At 41.0% G+C, this 17294-nt stretch overlaps 1 protein-coding gene across 4 annotated transcripts in view; it reads left to right on the plus strand.

The window, feature by feature from the left end:
* LOC140552168 (uncharacterized) overlaps nt 1-17294 on the plus strand; it is a 54307-nt gene that overhangs the window by 20371 nt on the left and 16642 nt on the right. For all 4 annotated transcript variants that reach the window (XM_072676237.1, XM_072676238.1, XM_072676236.1 and 1 more), the window contains exons 34-43: nt 12642-12775; nt 12880-12987; nt 13624-13681; nt 13828-13938; nt 14015-14104; nt 14193-14267; nt 15038-15171; nt 15360-15482; nt 15609-15654; nt 16607-16666. In XM_072676237.1, the coding sequence (XP_072532338.1) occupies nt 12642-12775; nt 12880-12987; nt 13624-13681; nt 13828-13938; nt 14015-14104; nt 14193-14267; nt 15038-15171; nt 15360-15482; nt 15609-15654; nt 16607-16666 (939 nt within the window). The remainder of the gene's footprint in view (nt 1-12641; nt 12776-12879; nt 12988-13623; nt 13682-13827; nt 13939-14014; nt 14105-14192; nt 14268-15037; nt 15172-15359; nt 15483-15608; nt 15655-16606; nt 16667-17294) is intronic.

Raw genomic sequence — 17294 nt, forward strand, 5'->3', positions numbered from 1 at the left:
CTGGTCCTTCACAACTGCACCAAGGCTTTGTGCTTCTGCAGAGGAAGAGACCAGGAAGTTCTCGATGGAAATGGCAAGATCATGGTGAAAAGTCATTGAAAATAAACATGCTTAAATCCAGTACTGAATAGTAACAAAAAAAACTGAAAATAACAAAATTGAAAAAAGTACTTCAGTCATGGAAAATATTGTAATGAGCTCCCATCTTCATTTAATTTTATAATATAAAACACAAACTTTTGTAGTAGCATAATTTTTCACATGACCAATCGCTGCCTGTTTTCCCAGGGTTACGAACAAGCATTATATTGTTAGCTAGCCTAGGCAGTCATTCAGCTACTACACATCTCTCCCAGTCGAGCTTCGTTTAATCAGAATGCCAGGGAAATGTTCTTTTAACCAGTGATTGCTGAGAAATGAGGACTACACAGACTGGCTTCAGCCACAAGACACAAATAAGCACATGGCCGCATGCCGTTCCTGTATGAAGAAATTTGACATTGGGAATATGGGTGAGTCAGCATTGAAAAGCCATGTGAAGGGAAGTAAGCAATGTGAACTGAAAAAAAGTTTTCACAGGAACTTCGCAACTCAAAAACGCAGCAATGAGCTCGGTGAATTAACCACTACTTTGGGTGGCAAGATCTCAAGTTCTGTCAGGGGAAACTGCTCAAAGTTCAACACTGTCCTCTTTCGTGACGAAAAACCATTGTCTGAAATCTGAAATAATATGGATGTTAAATGTAATGGACAAGCATTATTCATAAAGTTCATGCGAGGATGTGGGCAGACTTCCAGGAAATGTTTCCTGATGGCGAACATGTGGAGAGCGCAAATGTGTGCTTAACATGTCATGGCGCCATATTTTAAGCCCATGCTATTTCAACGTGTCGAAATTCAACGAGTATGTGCTCCTTTATGATGAAAGTCTAAACCACAAGCAAATGGATGTTTATGTAATGTGATAGTTGTAACAACATATTTTAGCTCTCATTTAATGAAATTGCGTCATCTGTGGCAAGTGTCAATGGATGGCCTCAACGTGAACTGGAAATTTGTTAATTCAGTGTGAGACTAGTTAAAAACGGACTGCAATTCTGTGCTTTTGAACATTGAAAGTTGCACATTGTTAATCCTGCATTCAGAACAGGATTTCTTGCCAATGACTGGAAGTTACAAGACTGGTTACTCAAAGACTGTCCTGCAAGGAGAGAAGACAATTCCAGTGCATGTGGAGCCACCGACGTCAAGTTCCCCCTCAAATTTCCCCCTCAAAATGTTCCTGTGTCTGAAAGAGCTTTGGAAATGTTACCGGGTGTGAAGACTTATCTTGGAAAAATCATTTAAAAGGAATTTAAAGAGCCAAACACTGCATCATATGAGACTGTGACATCAATGACTAAAGACCCCTTGCTAACAGTTCAAATGAACTTTTTCCTTGAACAAATGAACAAGTAGCTTCCTTTTTGGCCACATACCAGACAGATGACCAATGATACCGCTTTTATGTGAGAATATGCATTGTAATCTAAGAGGTCTCATGCAGCGCTTTATCAAGCCACAGATCATTAAAGAATCTTTGACTTCGGCAAAGCTGGTGAAGATTGATCTCTTTAAAAAGGAGAACCACCATGATGTGAAGAGAATTGAATCTTTTGAAACAACTGTTTCAAAATGGGAAAATTTGGTGAACTGCGGAACCTGCAGTTTAAAATGGACTGCAGAAATATCTTGAGTGCAACTGTAAGAAAGATGCTTGAGAGGGCACCTATCAAGTACACACTTGTTCAGTGCATGTCTGCCTTGGTCCAGAGACTCATTGCTTCTAATGGGGAGAAGTGTCTTGAGAACATGAAAAGGATATTAAAGATTTTAGCTGATGCCAAGAAGGTGAATCCAGCTACAATGTGATGTCATTCTATGGCAGTTTGGTTCATTGAAGCTTGAAGTGGAAAAACACACTACAGGCTGATCCAACTTTGATGTAATTTCCTTAAAACAAGGCTCAGTATTGTGTGTAGCCTCCACGTGCCTGTATGACCTCCCTGGACACCTGGGCATTCTCCTGATGAGGTGGTCTCCTGAAGGATCTCCTCCCAGACCTGGACTAAAGCATCCGCCAACTCCTGGACAGTCTGTGGTGCAACGTGATGATGGTGGATGGAGCGAGACATGATGTCCCAGATGTGCTCAATCGGATTCAGGTCTGGGGAATGGACTGGCCAGTCTATAGCTTCAATGCCTTCATCTTGCAGGAACTGCTGACACACTCCAGCCACATGAGGTCTAGCATTGTCCTGCATTAGGAGGAACCCAGGGCCAACCGCACCAGCATATGGTGTCACAAGGGGTCTGAGGATCTAATCTCTGTACCTAATGGCAGTCAGGCTACCTCTGGCGAGCACATGGAGGGCTGTGCGGCCCTCCAAAGAAATGCCACCCCACACCATAACTGATCCACTGCCACACCGGTCATGCTGAAGGATGTTGCAGGCAACAGATCGCTCTCCACGGCATCTCCAGACTCTGTCACGTCTGTCACATGTGCTCAGTGTGAACCTGCTTTCATCTGTGAAGAGCGCAGGGCACCAGTGGCACGTTTGCCAATCCTGGTGTTCTCTGGCAAATGCCAAGCATCCTGCACAGTGTTGGGCTGTGAGCACAACCCCCATCTGTGGACGTCGGGCCCTCATACCATCCTCATGGAATTGGTTTCTAACCGTTTGTGCAGACACATGCACATTTGTGGCCTGCTGAAGGTCATTTTGCAGGGCTTTGGCAGTGCTCGTCCTGTTCCTCTTTGCACAAAGGCGGAGGTAGCGATCCTGTTGTTGGCCTCCTATGGCCTCCTCCACGTCTCCTGGTGTACTGGCCTGTCTCCTGGTAGTGCCTCCTGCCTCTGGACACTACGCTGACAGACACCGCAAACCTTCTTGCCACAGCTCGCATTGATGTGCCATCCTGGATGAGCTGCACTACCTGAGCCACTTGTGTGGGTTGTAGTCTCATGCTACCATGAATGTAAAAGCACCACCAACATTCAAAAGTGATCAAAACATCAGCCAGAAAGCATAGGTACTGAGAAGTAGTCTGTGGTCCCCACCTGCAGAACTGCCAATAATTTCCATCTGTTGTCTATTCCATATGCACAACAGCATGTGCAATTGATTGTTAATCAGTGTTTCTTCCTAAGTGGACAGTTTGATTTCACAGAAGTTTGATTTACTTGGAGTTATATTGTGTTTAAGTGTTCCCTTTTTTTTTTGAGCAGTGTACAAAAAAATAAATGAAACGTCTCAATTTTATGCCAGCTTTATTTTAACAGTGACACATAGGATATCAAAAGAAAAACTGAGAACTTTTCGTACTTGAAAAGTCATGGAAGGTCAGAGGAAATTACCATATATCTTACCTCAGTTTACAAAAAACAACCAGCATATATAAGTGGAGAGTTAGAGCTGTTATTCAGAAGAGGTTCATAGTGGCCCTCATGCAAACCACGGTGCTTGATTTGATGCTGTGGAATCCTGAGGAAAACCATTTCGACAGAACACCCAAGGAACTTTTGAGAAGAAAGGAAAGAGTGTTTAGAGAGGAAGTTTGTTTGAAAGAATGCTGGCACTAATGGACGTTTATTCCAGACTGTATTAAGGGAGGAATTGTGCTAAGAAGATTAGGAAGTGGAATATTAGATCAATTTGACAAGCAGGATGCTGTTGTGCCGCACGCTGTGAGAAGTGTGGATTTCTCTTTGCTGAGAGAATTTCTTTTTTATGCTTGTAGTGGGCAGGTGAGGGAAAGTGCTCTGCAGCCTGCCCACACATTTGTTTGAACATTGTCTACAGGTGAACAACCTAGAAAGAGCTAAATGAGTGAAGATACCGAAGAAAAGACCAAGTGCTCCCAGATGGATGTAGTGGATGATACAGTTGAGCAATTCACATTCGTCTCTGTGGCGTATAGAAAAAAGCAGACTGATCCATTGACATAATTACATCTGCATTTGTGAGAGGAGGCCTCAGTAAATCAAGCTTGGAATTGTGGACAACATTGTTGGTACCCCTTGGTTAATGAAAGAAAAACCTACAATGATCACCGAAATAACTTTAACTTTAATATGAAAAAATAATAATAAATAACCCCAGAAAAAGAACAAATGAAAATCCGATATTGATTTTGAACCATGCTTTAACAGAATTATTTTAAAAAGTAAACTCCTTAAACAGGCCTGGACAAAAATGATGGTACCCCTGAAAATAATGTGACCAAAGGGATATGTTATATCAAGGTGTGTCCACTAATTAGCATCAAAGGTGTCTACAATCTTGTATTCAGTCAGTGGGCATATATATATATATATATATATATATATATATATATATATATATATATATATATATATATATATAGGGCAACAGGAAGTCACTGTGCTGTTTGGTGACATGGTGTGTACCACACTCAACATGGACCAGAGGAAAAAGTTGTCTCGGGAGATTAGAAAGAAAAATTATAGACAAGCATGTTGAAGGTAAAGGTTACAAAAAGATCTCCAAGCAGCTTGATGTTCCTGTGACTACGGTTGCATATATTATTCAGAAATTTTGCATCCATGAGACTGTAGCTAACCTAAAATTGATGACAAATCAAAGATATGGATAATACGAATGGCAACAAAAGAGCCCAGAAAAACTTCTAAAGAGATTAAAGGTGAACTTCAAGCTCAAGGAACATCAGTGTCAGATTGCACCATCCGTCATTGTTTGAGCCTAGGTGGACTTCATGGGAGACGACCAAGGAGGACACCATTGTTGAAAACAAATCATAAAAAAGTCGGACTGGAATTTGCCAAACTGCATGTTGACAAGCCCCAAAGCTTCTGTGAGAATGCCCTATGGACAGATGAGACAAAAATGCAACTTCAGCTCTATGTTCACAGATGGGGAACAATTAAGCATATCAAGTGAAGAACACTGTCCTTACTGTGAAACCTGGAGGGGGCTCTGTTATGTTCTGGGGCTGCTTTGCTGCCTTGAATCTGTGCAGGGTACAATGAAATCTCAAGACTATCAAGGCATTCTAGAGAGAAATGTGCTGCCCAGTGTCCGAAAGCTTGGTCTCAGTCGCAAGTCTTTGGTCTTGCAACAGGATAATGAACCAAAACACAGCTAAAAACACCCAAAAATGGCAGGGAAAAAAGAGGAAAACATTAGACTATTCTGAAGTGGCCTTCTATGAGCCCTGACCTAAATCCTGTTGAGCATCTTTGGAAGGAGCTGAAACATGCCATCTGGAAAAGGCACCCTTTGAAAAATGAGACAACTGGAGCTGTTGGAGGAGTGGGTCAAAATACCTGCTGAGAGGTGCAGAAGTCTCATTGACAGTTACAGGAATCATTTGATTGCAGTGATTGCCTCAAAAGGTTATGCAACAAAATATTAAGTTAAGGATACCATTATTTCTGTCCAGACCTGTTTCATAAGTTTATTTTTTAAAATAATTTTGTTGAAGCATGGTTGAACCTCAAACACCGTCTCCTCCTTTTAAAATAAAATGAGCGTAACTGAAATACAGGTGCATCTCAAAACCTCAAATTAATTTTTAGTTAATTCAAAAACATAAACACTCATTTTGTGCTCATCACATGTTAAGTGAAATTTCCTTTTTTGTTTCACTTTTGTGAAAGTATGACTTATAGCTCATTTAAATGTATTAAATTTCTATTCAAATAGCATAAATACTGCGTATCTCTTGGTCTAGTTCAGCACACTGAAGACTGGCTGTTTGTAGAGTATCAAAGCATGTTAATGGAAATTTGATTTAAAAGCAGAACATTTGGAAGGAAATAGTTTCTGAGCAATAGGGCTGACCACCGCCTTAAAGTATTGGGAACTTGGTATAGCTTCACAAAGAGTGGACTGAGGCTGGTGTCCATTCAGCAAGAGCCTTCAAACATGGGCTACAACTGCCACATTCCTAAGATCAAGCCACTGCTGAACCAGAGACTGTGCCAGAGGTCTCTTACCCTACCTAAGTAGAAAAAGAACTGGACTGTTGCTCAGTGCTCCAAAGTCATGTTTTTCAGATGATTATATATATTTTTTTTTTTTACTTTTTGCATTTCATTTTGAAATCAAGGTCCTACAGTCTGAAGGAGTGGAAATGGACAAAATCCAAGTTGTTTGAGTCCATCAAACTCTGAAGCTAAAGCTGAAGAAGCTTACAGTTTCTAGGCTAAAAGCTAACACTAGCTTGTGGAGCTACCGTGCTATTATTTTTTGTGACTTCAACTTATCATTTATAACTTTTATTTTTCTTCTTTTCTTCTGTTTTGTCCAGCCAGTTCTCTGAAAACTATTTTTGAGCGGTCTGTTAACATTCCTGTATATCAGGTTTCTGGTCCGATTTTTTTAATCTTATGTTTAAAGAAATGGTTTGCTAAATTATGTGTGGAAGATGTTCACTCAGCAATGCTCTAATAAGGGCCGGTTTGCATTCTGGTAAAGTGTTTGACCTCACTAATGCTCCTGTGGCTGCGGTGAAGAGAACCTCGCAGCCATGTTCCATAATCTAGTGGAAAGTGAGGTAAATTCATCACATATGCTGTTGTTCATAGACCTGAAATTGGGGTATAGTATGGTGGGGATCCCATTGGCTTGTCAATGGGGAAAAAAGAGCAAGTTCTGTTCCCAGGTCTACCTCTATAAGATTGTGTATCTAACGTGTGAATGAAACTCTAGGAGACTGTTTTACCATACTTTCAAATGTAACTTACAGAGATGTTGTTGATCCAGCTATCTCTTTACTGTACTATGTATGTTTAAGCAAAGGTGGGGGCTGATTTTTACCCCAAATGAGTACACTTGGGCAGTAACATGTGACATGTTATCAGGGTATAAAACGTGAGGCTTTGCTTTGTCTACGGCGAGAGCAGAGGTGCACCGAGAATTGGCAGACTATACACTGTACTTTTGTAAAACTGAAAGACAGTGGTCACAAGTCTCTTTTCTAGAGAAGTCCTTCCAGGAACACCTCAAAAGTAGAGGCAGTTCTAGCAGTAAATGTTTCAAGTTTTCAAGTTTCAAGTTTATTTGTCATCTGCACAACATGTCAGGACATTTGTGCATTGAAATGCTTGTGGTGAGGCTCGGGTTGATGCTCTACAGGAGGACAAACTGTATACATACTAAACATATTAAAAATAAAGTTACATAAAAATATACACAAAATACAGAATATACAAAGACTTGTCGAAATTCTTTGATATGTACATTTATGAGACAGGTATAGTCTGTAAATATAAATATGTAGGATGATTTTGTCTATTCCTGTTGTATAAAGTGACTAGTGATGTTGTCCATAACAGTGAGATATAGTATTGATAATAAAGTGTCCGAATGCAGTGGTGTTGGTGAAATGTGATGGCTTGTGGATAGAAACTGTTCATTAGCCGGTTTGTTGTGGCCTGGATGCTGCGGTACCTCCTGCCTGATGGCAGTAAGGTGAACAGGCCGTGTGCTGGGTTGCTACAGTCCAACCGGATCTTCTGGATTTTTCTCAGGCAGCGGGACCGGTAGATGTCCTGCAGGTCTGGAAGTTTGCTGCCTATGATGGACTCTGCTGTCCTCACCACTCTCTTCAGAGCCCTGTGATCGTAGGCAGTACAAGCTGCCGTACCAGACAGTGATGCAGGCCATGAAGATGCTCTCTATGGTGCATCTGTAGAAGTTGGTGAGGATGTCAGGAGGCAGACCTCACTGCTTTGTTGGTGTGGAGTGACCAGGAGAGGTCCTCGGTGCGGTGTACCCCGAGGAACCTAACACTGCTGACCCTCTCCACTTCAGCTCCATTGATGAATAAGGGAGAGTGACCACCCCTCTGCAGCTTCCTGTATTCCACGATCATCTCCTTAGTTTTGCTGATGTTGAGACTGAGGTTGTTGTGGTAGCACCACTCTGACAGGGCACTGACCTTGTCTCTGTTGGCAGTCTCGTCTCCATCTGTGATGAGGCCTAGGATGGTAGTGTCATCAGCAAACTTAATGATGTTGGGTGTGTCTGGCTACACAGTCATGTGTAAAAAGGGAATACAAGAGGGGGCTGAGGACACAGCCTTGAGGAGCCCTTGTGCTCAGTCAGCGTGGACGAGAAGCTGTTTCCTACTCTCACCACCTAGGGTCTACCTGTTAGGAAGTCCAGGACCCAGTTGCACAGATGAGACTTCAAATCCAAGTCTGTGAGCTTGGGGATGAGTTTAGCCGGGATGATGGTGTTGAATGCTGAGCTGTAATCTATGAATAGCATTCTCACATAGGTGTTCTTCCTGTCCAAATGTGTGAGGGCAGAGTGCACTGTCAGTGCAATAGTGTCATCAGTGGATCTGTTGGAGCGGTATGCAAATTGGTGAGGGTCCATGGTGGCTGGAAGCGAGGAACAGATGTGGGTTTTGACCAGCCGCTCAAAGCACTTCATAGCTGTTGATGTCAGTGCAACAGGGCGGTAGTAATTCAGGCAGGTGATAGTCGGAGTCTTGGGAACTGGAACAATTGTGGTTCTCTTGAAGCATGTGGGAATCACTGACAGTCTTAGGGAAAGGTTAAAGATGTCAGTGAAAACCTCAGCCAGCTGGATGGCACATGCTCTTAGCACCCGACTGTGAACGCCATCAGGACCAGGTGTTTTGCGTGGGTTAACTGCCTTGAAGGATCTGACCACCTCAGACACAGAAATGGATGGAGCGCAGCTCTCCTGATCTACTGGATGTTTCATAGCTGGGGAGGTATTGTTTGTTTCAAAACGAGCATAATGTGCATTTAGCTCATCTGCAAGCGAGGAGGACAACCCCATATCACCGATCCCTCCACCTTTGTAGTCAGTGATAGCGCGGAGACCATTCCACATGCATCTAAGATCAGACCCACGGTAGTTAGACTCCACTCTGTCCCTGTAGTTCCTTTTGGCCAGCCTGATGGTCCTCTGAAGGTCATATCTGGCTATCTTGTAACTCTCTGGGTCACCAGTTTTGTAGGCTGTGGTCCCAGCTCTTAGTCTGGCTCGGACCTCAGTGTTGATCCAGGGCTTCTGGTTGGGAAATGTTCTAACATTTATCTTTGGTACAATGCTTGTGATTGAGTCAGTATATTGATTGATGTCAGTATCAGCTGCATCACGGAGGGATATAGGCTGTAGTAAGGATGACTGAGCTGAAGTCTCTGGGTAGAAAATAGGGTCGAACTTTGACTTTGATGAGTTCAATATCTGGAGAGCAGTGACTGGCTAGAACCGCTACATCTGATCCCCATCGAGAGTTCACCATCACACACCCCACTGCCTCTGCCCTTACCAGAGTCCAGCGTTCTGTCCTGGCGGTAGATGGAGAAGCCCGCCGGTGTGATGCCTGTGTTCGGTGTAACCGCGGACAGCCACGGCTCTGTAAGCGCTAACACGCAGCAGCATATAATGCACCATATGCACCATATGTCCATGGTTTCGGAATGAGCTGTTTGATCAACACTTCAAATGTTGTTCAAATATGTTCAGGTGTCCACATCTTTTTGGCCATTAATCTGACTTATTTAGTAAAGAAATGGTTTTGTTTATTAATTTTGTCATTTATAAGGAGCCTCGTTGTGTATATATTATAATGATTTCATGGTTGCTGAAGTGTTGTTGTTACAACACTGCCTTAAAAAAAATTACTACAATAGGGCCTATTGTGGGCAACCGTATAATTGTGTCTCTGAAAGGTGCGCTAGCACGATAATTGGCCTGTTTTTGATGGACAACAATCCCCAGTTACAGCTGGATATAAACCACCCCCAAACCTCAGCTATACAAAGCTATTCATCATTCATTATTTGGCTGCGATGTTACTCGTGAACAGGGGAGAATCTGAGAATGCATGGGAATGGCCTTGACATCAGTGGGCCAAAAAAAGGACTGTTTCTGCTTCTGCTTTGTCTACGTCCCTCTCTGAGTTGGTATGTCTGAGGAGTAAAACTCTGGCCTTAATGGGCTGTTGCAACCATGTGTAAGCTCTGTATTTCCAAATACAGAGCCTTTTGCAGAACTACTGTAATTCTTAATGTGATGTGATTAATTCGAAAATTATTGGCCAATTTATGTTTTTTGGGTAAAAATCCACTATACTGATACATGGTAGTAGAAAGGTCTCCACTGTAAGCACTTACCACAAGGCAGGGTAAATCCTGTTGGTAGAGGTACCTGATAGATGATCAGTGCATTCCAGCAGGAGTCAAAAGGTTTGAAGGATGCTGCTATACAGTTTATAAAGCCCAGTATTTTGTACTTCACCTGGTGCGTACCTTTCCCCATTTGTGGTTATAAAAAGATTAACTCCTGTAATGGAAATTAATGGAAGTAAAAGTTGTGCGTCCTACCACAACAGTGCTGTGAATTGCTGTTTGCCAGTGTTTCTTAGTTTTCACTTGATCTTTTGTTTCACACTTTTGCAGCTTAATTCTTAAATCTAAAACTAATAGCAGCAATAGTAGTCTTTCAGTGGGGATTTGTCCAGGTTCAGCTCCTTTTTGAATAGCAGAATGGTTCTCTTTTAGGACGACGGATTAATTGTCGGAAATAGTACTGCGTTGCCAGGCACTTATTTCAAGTCTCTAGGTTACTCTGATCCTGAGTTTTGAGACCTAGGATATCGGCAGTGCAGAGCATTCTGGCATCTTCAGTTTTGTGGATGTCAACATATTTTTAAAAAAGGGACATTAAAAAGCTTTGGATTTAAGCGGAACTAGAAAGTATCCATCTCTTTGGAGACAGTTAGAAAGAGTACCCTTTTCTTTGGAGGGAATCACTGACAGTCTTAGGGAAAGGTTAAAGATGTCAGTGAAAACCTCAGCCAGCTGGATGGCACATGCTCTTAGCACCCGACTGTGAACGCCATCAGGACCAGGTGTTTTGCGTGGGTTAACTGCCTTGAAGGATCTGACCACCTCAGACACAGAAATGGATGGAGCGCAGCTCTCCTGATCTACTGGATGTTTCGTAGCTGGGGAGGTATTGTTTGTTTCAAACCGAGCATAATGTGCATTTAGCTCATCTGCAAGCAAGGAGGACAACCCCATATCACCGATCCCTCCACCTTTGTAGTCAGTGATAGCGCGGAGACCATTCCACATGCATCTAAGATCAGACCCACGGTAGTTAGACTCCACTCTGTCCCTGTAGTTCCTTTTGGCCAGCCTGATGGTCCTCTGAAGGTCATATCTGGCTATCTTGTAACTCTCTGGGTCACCAGTTTTGTAGGCTGTGGTCCCAGCTCTTAGTCTGGCTCGGACCTCAGTGTTGATCCAGGGCTTCTGGTTGGGAAATGTTCTAACATTTATCTTTGGTACAATGCTTGTGATTGAGTCAGTATATTGATTGATGTCAGTATCAGCTGCATCACGGAGGGATATAGGCTGTAGTAAGGATGACTGAGCTGAAGTCTCTGGGTAGAAAATAGGGTCGAACTTTGACTTTGATGAGTTCAATATCTGGAGAGCAGTGACTGGCTAGAACCGCTACATCTGATCCCCATCGAGAGTTCACCATCACACACCCCACTGCCTCTGCCCTTACCAGAGTCCAGCGTTCTGTCCTGGCGGTAGATGGAGAAGCCCGCCGGTGTGATGCCTGTGTTCGGTGTAACCGCGGACAGCCACGGCTCTGTAAGCGCTAACACGCAGCAGCATATGATGCACCATATGCACCATATGTCCATGGTTTCGGAATGAGCTGTTTGATCAACACTTCAAATGTTGTTCAAATATGTTCAGGTGTCCACATCTTTTTGGCCATTAATCTAAGTTGTGGTTTTGATAAGCAGGACCAAAACCACAACTGTAAAAACAAAATATGCATAGAGGTAACTGTTGTCCTAGTGTCCATATACAGACCCTATATAAGTCACAGGCCAAATTAGCCTGGGACAGACAGTCTTCTCTAATGCAGTCTGAATAGGCCACATTATAGGAACACATTATTCTGCAGTGCCTTAGTATTTATACCTTTTGACATTGAGAGAAAAAAGTTTTGTATCTGCCTTTCATTGACTAAGGAGCTGATGTGATTTTTGCACCATTTCTTTAGGAACTTTATTAAATATTTGGATGGTACATAGCAGGAAATGGTCCTCTTCTAGGACGTCTTGGATTAATTGTCAGGCTAATGAAAATAATCTGAATTGCTAATGTAAAGTTTTCTGCATGTACTTGAGGGAAATAGTACTGCGTTGCCAGGCACTTACTTTGAGTGTCTAGGTTACTCTGATCCTGGGTTTTAAGGCCTAGAATATTGGCAGTGCAGGAATCGTGTTCAGTGAACGTATCAGCCCTGTGGATCAACCTAATTCTTTGATACTCGATCCAGCTATTTGGACCGATATCAAATCCTAGGATTGGATCGGTGCAGCCCTAGTTCCATATACATATTCGTAATAAGGCTGTGGGCTTGTAGATGGATTAGAAGTTCCTACACCAACTTGTTTGTAATGTCCTGCTCTAGAACACATTACAATGTTCTGTTTTGTATATTGGACTTTTAGTATAAACCTACGGAAACAACTGCTCAGTTGCTTGACACTTCACTTTTTTTGTTTTGTTTGTTTTGCATTCTTTTGTGTGCATTTAGGTTTGAATTCTGTGATTGAGTGTCACACTGATGGGCAGCCACCATTGTACTTCTGTGTGTCCTGCACAAAGACACTTAAAGAGATCTCTATAATTGAACATCTGACCGGTCGTGATCATCAAAAAGTATATCTGGTAAATATAGACGGACCACCAACAATGTTATACCCAGTTTTCATGACTAACCTTTACACAGATTGTTCATTTATTTGCACCCTTGTTTTTTTTGTTTGCTTTAGAAATCAGTAAAATACGCTCCTCTGCTGGCCAAAAAAAAGGTAAAGACAAAATGGCTGAGAAGCCATGCTATTATGGTGGAGTGGAGTGGAGGGGCTGGAAAGACACAGGTATTACTTGTTGCTTTTACATTTTTTTTGTTTGCTGTTACTCCTCTACTCCAGCTCATCAACTCTGACATATTTATACAAAAACTTTAGGTCACGCAACCATGCAAAATGCTTCCTGCTTATATAGGCTGGTTGTTATTCTAGTGATTGAAGTAAAACATATGGCCCTTACATAGGATGTTCTTATCTGCCAGGGAAATGGGTTTCTGTCGCTCTGTGAATTCTTTATGAAACACCCCAGATTTCGAAGAACAAAATTAGTACATTATAAATTAACACATTCATTAAATGTGAGACCAGTAGAGCCCTTCAGTTCACATTTCAGCTTTTTTACAGCAAATAACTGGAGGAAAACTTTACTTGAAACTCAGCTAGAACTAAAACATGGTATGTGTAAAAACTTTAGTTTGTAACTAAACAAATTTGGAGCAAGTTTAATAAAAATTTATATTAATATTAATTATTTTTTTAATGATTTATGTTGTGTAGAATGACACATGTTTAAGTTGCCATACCCCTTTCACCTTTTGTTAAATTGCCTATAATAAGCTGATTGTCCCAATATTCATGTTTAATAATTATGAATATTGGGACACATTGTTGTCCCTTTTATTTATGCTGATTATCACCCTTTAGGTACTAGAGCTGGATGCAGAAGATTACCATAATTTATTAAGTGCTCCTAATTTAGCTGGTGAGCAGCGACGCATTCTTATATCATTACATACTTAATAGATTTTTGTGTAACTAGCAAAAAAACTGGATGATGGGCACATAACACACATTTTATTTTGTGTTTTTGTTTGTTTGTTTGTTTTCGTCCATGTGATGTGATTGAAGCTTTGACAAAGCTGAGGGACTCTCTACTCAAAATCTCTTCAGAGATCAGCGACAAAAACACAGCGGAAGCTTCCTCATCTGATGTCTCCAGATGTGATGAGAGACTAGAAAGTACATACCTCTTTAATAATTCGCACAAAGATTTTGTATCAATTTGTACTAGTTGCTGAATTTCCTGTGTTTTCAGCAAGTGCAATTAAAACGGATGGACCATGTGATGCTATAAGAGAAACTGTGATAACTGATGACTCCAAATGTGACACAACACTTAAACACAGTGTGTATACAAGTAGTTTGTCTTGTTCATATAAAATTACAAAAATCAATACATGCATCATTTAATGTGTTGCGTTTTTTTATGCCAGATTCTGATGCTCTTCGGAGTTCACCTCATTTATGGGCTTACCTCACCAGTCCCAAAAGAACACAGCCTGTAATTGGTTAGTACTTTTCCTTTGTCACTGCTTGGCTAATATCACACACATAAGCATCCCACGAAGTTAGAACATCTCCTTTCGTTTCTGAGATTCTGCCAACCTTCATCCAATGTCACGATTATACGGTATCAAAAAAGTATGTAGATTTTATGGCATTCTGCATTAATTTGTCATAAAATGTCAAGCTGAATTTAAGCTGAATTAGAAGTCAATGTGTATTACCAAATATAATTTGCCTAAAATAAGAAAAAAGTAAGTGAACCCCTGGAATTAATAGCTGGTTCACCCCCACCCTCCACTTTACTGCATTGATGAGTCTCCATTGTGCTCTTAGGGTCATTTTGACTGGGCACCCACTTCTTGGCAGAGTAGCCACAGTTTTTGATCATAGATCCTCTGAAAGCTCTTTTTGGCAAGGTGTGGCTCACATACATGTATCCTTTTTGTGCGGAGTGAACTCAAAGTTTCAGTGTTTATCAGTAAAAGTAGCTCTAGTCCACACCTTGCAACTCATTTTTCTAAGAGGACTCCAGGTATGCTAACACCTGACGTTTTCTTGCCACTGAATCAGAATATTTTGCCCACCCCTGATTTGGAATGAACTCTGTCCGGGACACCACAGATGCCACGGGTTTGCTGCACATATAAAATAAGCTAACTCACTGATCAGTTGTAACAGAGTGCAAAACGATTGTACGCCAACTTCATAAGTGATCATGACGTTCTGGTGTGGGTTTGTGTTTGTTTGTAATTCTGTCTCTTTCTGTTTTCAGGCTTGAGTATGATAACAGAATATCGTAGTTTTTCTGGTCATAACTCTTTCCTGTGCTCATGCTGTAAAGTGGTGTTAAGTACCAGTAGTTATATAGGCCATTTGATCAGCCCACGCCACCGCTTCAGCTACATGGTAAGTTGTTATACAAATGCATTATATTGAGAAAAATGCCTATTTGTGCTTCTGTATAACTACCCTGAGCTCATATTCCCCAAAACATGTTGAATGTTATGCCTGCTTTAACTTTTTGAGAGTCCTCTTTGTGACCTGATGCTTTCATGTGTTTAGGTTTGATATTATTGTATGTGTTGTTTCAACAGAAAGTTAAACACCCAAAACTTGTGGAAATGTGGAAAGGACAGTTCAGCTTGAGTTGTAAAATCTCAGAGCTCGAGGCAAAAGCACATATTGTACAGGATCTCGAAGGCTGGGGACACATCAAGGTTGTCATTTTTTATTATTATTATTATTATTATTATTATAGTAGTAGTAGTAGTGCACTCTGAGTATGATTGTAACTAAAAAATGATTTAAAGTATGTTAATATATTTATATTTATTGTGGAAAAGGTGGTGGAAAATGACTGTCCAAAAAAGAAGGAGCACATTGCAACAGGTAAAAAGAATGATTTGTGGTGTATGTATTTGACCAAATGAATTTTGCTGCGTGAAAAAATGTAGAGGTCCTTATCCAGCTGTATTAAGTCTTTCTTATTTTTATAATTTATGCATGAATTAAGAGAAGGGAAGTGCTTCTCAGAACACAGGAACAGCTTTAATCTGTGTTTGAAAAAGAACAGAACATATCTGGTTCGGATTTATCAAGGTCATCGGCTAGGCAAACATGCCGACTCTGGTGGCAGAAGAGCAAAAATAGCGATTGTTATTAGGAACAACGGCTGATGCTCAGTGACTCAAGGCCAGGAACAGATAGTAGTTAGTCTAAAAACATGAAGTTAAAAGAAGTTTGAGCTACCCAAAAGGTGGCCATGACAGAGCTTGAAAGGATTAAGCTCTGCACATATGGACCACGAAAGATGTAACTTAAGGCAGGCAAGGAAGCCCCTCGGGGAAGGGATGGGTTTAGAATTTGATTATTCCTTTAAATCAAATTTATTTGTATAGCGCTTTTTATAACTGGTGTCACAAAGCAGCTTTACACAATCAGTAATTAGTAAAAAGACAAGAAATCAACAATATAAGAAGATATGAACACCTAAGACCCCCTAGTAAATGAGCAAAAAGCTTATTCCTGCTCTTTTATTTTTAACCAGATTTCTTTTTCATTCATAGCAAATGATTTCTTGTAATCCTCTCTTTTTTTTTTTTTTACTTTGAATATATTGGGCAAAAAAATGTTCACTGGCAAATTTTGTCCCAACCCGAGAGTTTTCACTGGCCATCAACTTTTGTTCTTTAGCTAATTGAGTGACCAAATAGGATTAGCTCTATTGCTAAAAAATAGCTCTATTCCATAAAAAATGACAACACATTGATGATGGCGATGCATCTCTATCCTTTTTTTTGTGTGTTTGTTTATGTTGTCTTTGTACTGTTTTGTTCTTCAGGTGCTGAGAATTCGACAAATGAACAGGAACTAGAAGCTTCTCAAACCAGTGGTGAAACAAGTGAGATACAAATAGAGATGTTGAAGTTCCAAAGTAACTATATTTCTAAAGGTGCTATTAACATGGAATTCAACCAGATGTCACCAGATGTCTGTATCAACCCATCTAAGCCACACATGCAAAAACAAAAACAAACCATACCATAATACTTCATACAAAGTAAACCATTGTTGTTGAGGACAGCCCAAGACGCCTCCTGTATGGAGACTAGTCGCATGCATTGCTCAGGTGTGATTTTGACCCATTCTTCCACACAAACACTCTTCAAATCCTAAAGGTTCCATGGGCTCCTTCTATGAAATCTGAGCTTTAGTTCCTTCCAGAAACTTTCAGTTGGATTCAGGTCAGGTGATTGGCTGGGCTATTCTAGCAGCTTTGTTTTCTTTCTCTAAAACCCTTTGAGAGATTCCTTAGCTGTGTGTTAGGGATCATTATCTTGCTGAAATGTCCACCCTCAGTTTATCATCCTGGTAGATGGCAGCAGCTTTTTTTTTTATTATTTTTTTTTAATCAAGAATGCCTCTGTACATTTGTCCATTCATCCTTCCCTCAATTATATGAAGCGTACCAGTGATATATGCTGAAAATCAGCCCCACACCATGATGTTCCCACCTCCAAAGTGCACTG

This window comes from Salminus brasiliensis, chromosome 3, assembly GCF_030463535.1.
Source record: "Salminus brasiliensis chromosome 3, fSalBra1.hap2, whole genome shotgun sequence".
Classification (NCBI taxonomy): Eukaryota; Metazoa; Chordata; class Actinopteri; order Characiformes; family Bryconidae; genus Salminus; species Salminus brasiliensis.